Genomic DNA, 5,564 nt, shown 5'->3' with positions numbered 1-5,564 from the left:
CAACCAAAAACAGCACAGAGAAAATAAAGATAACAACAAAGGAAAAAAGTGCGCCCACAAAAACACACACATATATAAATATATAATTGAGACTTACAAAAAATCTAAAAAATATTTCATTTAACAAATAAAATAGTACGCACAAAACAAATACTAATAAAGCGCAGGAGAGGCCTGTCTGCGTGGAACGCCGCATCGAGGGTCCTCGTCCCCGCCCTCAGCACAGCAGTCACGAACACCCCCGCACCCATTGGGTCACGGCGACTTCCCATCGCCTGCCCGCATCAGAAGACGCACGTGGGCGCATGCGGTGCTGGGACTCGTCCCCTCCCTCCAGACCACCTCGCCACCACGCGGTTGCGCAGAGACTCATTCCCCCAGCATGCAAATGTCCGTTAAGCCACGCATCGCAGGCACAAAAAAAACAAATAAACTCATCGTCCGTTTTTCAAGGACAAAGAGAGGAGTAGCGCAACAGTTGCACGATGCTATTGTTACTGCAGTGCTGCGTCTTGCGAGTGCGGGGCCGACGGGCCATGTGCACATCATGACCCTGCCAAACGCTGCTCGTGCATTTTCTTTTTCTCGTTTTGCTCGTGTTTTCTCGTTTCCTCAAATAAATATGATGACCCGTCCGTCGGCCGCCATCGCAGTGCACGTCCGCCCCGCCACGTGGAGATGTGGAAGAGCGCCCCGTCGCCCGGAGACGGAGCTGCAGCGGAGAGCGCAAAGCACAACCGCGTGACGCTGCTGCCCGATTGGGGTGCGTCCGCAGTGCCGCCCGCCACACCATCCACGCTGCCCAATAAATTTATTGGCGGCAGAGCCCCGGAATCAGAGTCGCCGCGGCCGCTTCCTCGGAACCTCGCCCTCGTCTCCCTCCGCATCCTCCGCGGATGTCGGGTCGTCCGCTAGAGGCGGGTCAACGACCGGTATTGGGTGGCTGCTGGTGTTCGGGAAGGCGGTGCACACATCGGCGTATTGGGGGCACACAATGCTCCCACGCCAGGGACCCGATGGCGGCGTGACGGTTTCACCCTCCTGGCACTCGTGCCACGCATCGTCATCAAGAAACCGCACGCTCAGTGTGCCGTCGCCGCATCGAGTGTCCACACACACATCGCCAATATATTCGTCGTCGAATTGAAGCTCCTGCCCCTTCACGCACCGCGAGTTCGGGCCAACAACACAGCCAAGCATTGCGGAAGGATTGCCGTTGGTGCACCCAGTATTAGGATACTCCTCAACATACGGACATCTGCTCATGTAGAGGTCATCACCGCCAACTCGGGGATCAGCGAAGTACCGATACTCCTCTGGCAGGGCTTCCTCGTGCCTCTTCAGGTCACAGGATCCCAGGGACAGACGGTCGTACGTGCAGAAAAGCCTTTCTTCGTCGTCGAACTCGTTGCAGAACAGATCAGGGTATTCGGTGATGCCGTCGGTCAAGCACTTCTTTTCCAGCAGCCCACAGCCAGAGTTGTTGCCCCACCACAACATCTCCGCCGCACTGTAGTTTGCCACATAAACACCCATGTCCTCAAATGCTGCAAGCGTCAGTGCCGAGTACAGCCCAACCTCCATATCACTAGTCATCATCTCGTTCTTCACGTTGCGCTTCCTCCAATGCGACAGTGCAGTTCCATAATCACCCTCGTCCTCCAGCTCAATGCCCTCAAGCGTGGGGCAGTTGTGGTACTGACGCGCCATCGCCTTCGTCTTCGGCGTTGAAATCACCAACACCTTGGACATCCCGCGCACGTTCGGGACCTCGGAAATCATATTTAACATCAAAAACATCTCCCGTACAAACCCAAGGGCATGCCCCAACTCGTGGGCCGCTACACGCACGTCTCCATTCGTCACCGCTATTTGGCTCGGGTCAAAGTTCACGGCAGCAGCAAATGGACGACCATCATCCAGCAAGAAGCACGGAATCGCCCATGCCCTTGATTCAGAAGACGGAAAACCGTTGGCGTAGATAATCAAGTCGGTGCCAGCCACACCCACCGTGTGGTGCTTGTGTGGGATGGTGAAGTTATCGCACATCCCCAGACCGGTTCGAGGAATGAGGACGGGGCGCGTCACGGGCCTCACGGAGAGACGCTCCGCGTGCAGCTGAATTGCGGCGGGGAGAGTTTGCCTCAGAATAATGCTCCTCCTCTCCTCCGTCAACACGTCGTCCGCCCCGCATGTTATTGCGCGGCCGTCGTGGTCAATGCGCAGATCCCCCGCCGCAGTGCAGTGCCTCAACGGGTCGTGCATGTCCTCCGCGGACACCTTGATGCGGATCGGAGCCCAGCCGTCGTCCCCATCCTCGCTGGCGGCGGTATACGCCTGCACGGCGCCCTGTCCCCGGCGCGGCACCTCACTCACCACCGCAGCCGGCAGCCGGCCGTATTTCTTCATCATCGCGTCAAACCCACAGCGGTGCTTCACGGCGGGATCAGCGGCAACGCAAACACCGGTGCAACACACCACCATCATGAGCCACGGCAGCAGTGGCAGCGGCGCGGTGTGGCGTGGCTGGCGCATGGCTTGGGGACAACGTGTCTGTTCCTGAGGTGCGGGCGGCAGCGGTGTTACTAGTATTGTTATTAGTGGTGGTAGCACAGGCCTTGTCTGCGGGGATAAAAAAAAAAAAGGGAAATTTTAAAAAAAATTTTTTTTTTTTTTGCAAACACAACAAATTTTGACTTTATTTGCTTACTGTTCGTTCTTGATGATGTGTTTAATTCACACACGACAATATTGTGATCAATTGGTAAAATTAACACCAGTGACAAGACTCTGAAAAATTTTGCGTTGTAGTAGAGTACTCTTTTTGTGGTTTCACTAATTGCTGCATCTGTGGAGCGTAAAATGGCCGTCTCAATGGAAATAATGCAATTGTATTTGCGTGCAATGATTCTAAAGAAAAATTTTAGGTGTTTTGTTCCACTTCATTATTTTCTTATTTCTAGTTTATTGGTATTCCTTCGTCCTCGCTCGAGAGCCAATTGGTCGAGGCATCGTAGTTAACTTTGTGTTGCATTCAGCCTTTGGATACTGAAAGGAAAAAAGAAATAAATGGTGATCCATCCATAGAGTCCCCAGAAATGTTGTGGAAATGGAATCAATAGCGCCTCTACCGTATACCACAAGTCCATTTCGCTGCCCTATCAAGCCAAGATTGCTTTCTTCACAAAGCTACTCTCTCGCTCCCTCTCTGTATAGTCACGTTTAATGGTCCACAAGAGTGGTTGGTTTCCTGTATGAATCTCATGCAGACAGAGACGGTCACACGAGGTCTCATCATGGATTGCACTTTTTTTTTTCGTTTTTTCTCATGTCATACGGCTTATCGGCTGTTGAGGAATGCAAAAAGTGCCGCTTCTTCCTCGCGGATTCTTTTTTCAGTGGTCTCCAACTCATTATCTACCGCATTGAGCAAGGGGATCTCTTTTTGGTTGTTTGGTCCAAGGGCAGTCACCGACGTCGACACAGTGGCTGCAGGCACAGTCGCTGCAGGAGGCGGAGGAAAGAAAGGTGATTTCGCGGCGTTGCTCAAAGAGTTAACTTCGTTCTGAATCTCGTCATCACGTTTACAACCCTTTTCATCAACAGCCTCCTTTTGTAGAGGGGAAGATACATGCTCCTGTTCATGCGGTGTTTCCCTAATGTGAGCCAATGAGCCGGGCAAGGACGTTTCCGTCGAACGCTTTAATAGTTGATGCTGAAGTGCGTCGTAGTCATCCGTAGCCATCTGCAAAAGTGTGCACATCCCCACATAACTTTTATCCATGCTCTCGTACATACTTGAGTTCTCTGCAGTTAATCGATTTAGCCGCTGGACTTCCTCCAGTGCGGTGGATAACTTTGACTCCAGCTCCGCAACCCTCTTCCGTTCTGTTTTTAGTTGCTTTTCAAGCTCCCCAATGCATGCAAGTTTCTCCTTCTGAGAAATCCGCAGCCGATCAGTTTGAACGCGGTAATATTCCTTTTCACTCCACAGATCCGCTCTGAGTTCTTCATCCCCTTCAACGGGTGGCGGTTCGGCAGAGAGTCGCAGTTTGTTCTCCAACTCTCGGCGCCTCTCCTGCTCGGTGTTGAGTGCATTCAGCACCTCCGAAAGACGTGTATGGGTTTCCTCCTCCTTGCCACTACTCTCGCGAAGCTCCAAGAGCAGTCGAGCATTTTCCGCCGCCATTTTTCTCTTCAGCTGCTCCTCGCACTGGAGTCGACCCTCGAGTGCCTCTTTGTCTAACTGAAGACGCTGAACGGTGAATTGAAGCGCTGCCATGTTCGCGTTGTGGAGTACCTCCCGCCGCCGCGTGTCCCTCTTATCCGCGTCAATCCAAAGCGAACGGGGGCTCACGTGGGCAGAGGTGGTGAAAAGAACACCATCCACCGCCGAGGAGCCCAATTGCCGCTCCGCCTCGGCAAAAGAGACATCGCCAACGCATTCTTCGCCTTTGGAATGAGCGCCCAACTCCGACCCCTTCATCAGCATTCCCTTCAGGACAACTACCTCCATCTCAAGGCACGCAATTTGTTTCTTGAGGTTCCTTACAAGTGCTGACTCCAGCGCTGCGTGTCGTGGCGGGGGCTCGACAGCACTGACAGGGGCCGCAGATTCCTTAGCGGCGGCGGTCACTGGAGGCTGTTTCGCTGACTGCGTCCTCGCCCCTTCTCCTAGCCGAGATGATTGAGAGCGCTGCATAAGATTGACCGCTCGTTCCTTCTTCTCCCCCGCCTTTGCCTCTCCTACGTGCATGCGTAAAACAGCACCGTTCATCGGCACACACAGACACACACACACACACACACACAAAAGTCAACAAAAAAAAAAAGAGACAAAAAAACCGATTAACGGCCCACACAAGAAAAAATAACCAGCAATGAAGCCAGGACAACTTCGCAGACCATTTTTCCCCCTCTTCCGGTGCGGAAATGAAGGAGAGAGGATCTGTAAGCTTAAATGGAAGCATTAAACAAAACAAAAGAACAAATGTATTGCAATTGGCGTGACGACGCTGGGGGGAAAATAAACTCTTCCCCCCAGATGGCATGAGACAGTTGCGGCGCGGCCTCCCACCTCTCCCACATGCGGGGCAGGCTACTGGTCGTGTGGGATTGTGATGGCGACGTCCACGCCAGCGTCAATAGGGAAGGATGTAATCTTCTTCACAAGCTCCGTCGGCGCGCGGAGCTCTACAAGACGCTTGTAGATCTTCAGCTCGTAAGTGTCCCACGTGTTGGTGCCGTTACCGCACGGCGTTTTGCGGGTGGTGACTTTCAGCGTGCGGGTCGGGAGGCGCACAGGGCCACGCAGCACCACCTTCTCGTTGCGAGCGTGCAGGAGCAGCTCCGTCATCACATTCTCCACCGCCTTTGCGTTGCGGCTCGTCATCTTCACAAGCACACGCTGCGTCTCCTGCGCGGGAGCCTGATCCTTCTTAACGTACGCCATTTGTTCGTGATCACACCTGATAGAAGCAGTACGGGAAAAGGGGGGAGAAAAAAGAAAAAGAAAAGCAGGATCTCAAGAGACAGACAGTCGCAGAAGGTGATGTGGAAGGGCA

At 53.3% G+C, this 5,564-nt stretch overlaps 4 protein-coding genes across 4 annotated transcripts, besides 9 other annotated features; all 4 read right to left on the bottom strand.

Moving 5' to 3' along the window:
• Window positions 1–2,742: a sequence feature (heterozygous, non-Esmeraldo-like haplotype).
• Window positions 449–793, bottom strand: Tc00.1047053508475.40 (uncharacterized protein; the record flags this gene model as incomplete). The annotated part of the gene is made up of 1 exon (XM_799189.1): window positions 449–793. The coding sequence occupies one exon, from the start codon at window positions 791–793 to the stop codon at window positions 449–451; it is 345 nt and encodes a 114-aa protein (XP_804282.1).
• On the bottom strand, window positions 835–2,535 carry Tc00.1047053508475.30 (surface protease GP63, putative; the record flags this gene model as incomplete). The annotated part of the gene is made up of 1 exon (XM_799188.1): window positions 835–2,535. The coding sequence occupies one exon, from the start codon at window positions 2,533–2,535 to the stop codon at window positions 835–837; it is 1,701 nt and encodes a 566-aa protein (XP_804281.1).
• Window positions 2,648–2,676: a sequence feature (AT_rich).
• Window positions 2,743–3,207: a sequence feature (areas merged during assembly that could not be assigned to a particular haplotype. This can correspond to areas where the two haplotypes were merged or to regions with more than two copies in the genome that were merged during assembly.).
• Window positions 3,208–3,734: a sequence feature (areas merged during assembly that could not be assigned to a particular haplotype. This can correspond to areas where the two haplotypes were merged or to regions with more than two copies in the genome that were merged during assembly.).
• On the bottom strand, window positions 3,341–4,777 carry Tc00.1047053508475.20 (uncharacterized protein; the record flags this gene model as incomplete). Its single annotated transcript, XM_799187.1, has 1 exon — window positions 3,341–4,777. The coding sequence occupies one exon, from the start codon at window positions 4,775–4,777 to the stop codon at window positions 3,341–3,343; it is 1,437 nt and encodes a 478-aa protein (XP_804280.1).
• Window positions 3,735–3,756: a sequence feature (haploid, non-Esmeraldo-like haplotype).
• Window positions 3,757–4,341: a sequence feature (heterozygous, Esmeraldo-like haplotype).
• Window positions 4,342–4,667: a sequence feature (areas merged during assembly that could not be assigned to a particular haplotype. This can correspond to areas where the two haplotypes were merged or to regions with more than two copies in the genome that were merged during assembly.).
• Window positions 4,668–5,564: a sequence feature (heterozygous, non-Esmeraldo-like haplotype).
• Window positions 4,781–4,812: a microsatellite.
• Tc00.1047053508475.10 (ribosomal protein S20, putative) lies at window positions 5,099–5,452 on the bottom strand (the record flags this gene model as incomplete). Its single annotated transcript, XM_799186.1, has 1 exon — window positions 5,099–5,452. One exon carries the CDS (start codon window positions 5,450–5,452, stop codon window positions 5,099–5,101), a length of 354 nt encoding a protein of 117 aa, XP_804279.1.

The sequence above is a fragment of the Trypanosoma cruzi genome, assembly GCF_000209065.1.
Source record: "Trypanosoma cruzi strain CL Brener chromosome Unknown tcruzi_1047053508475, whole genome shotgun sequence".
Lineage (NCBI taxonomy): Eukaryota > Euglenozoa > Kinetoplastea > Trypanosomatida > Trypanosomatidae > Trypanosoma > Trypanosoma cruzi.
The sequence above is the reverse complement of the archived record's forward strand: the minus strand, read 5'-3'. Positions and strand labels throughout refer to the sequence as shown.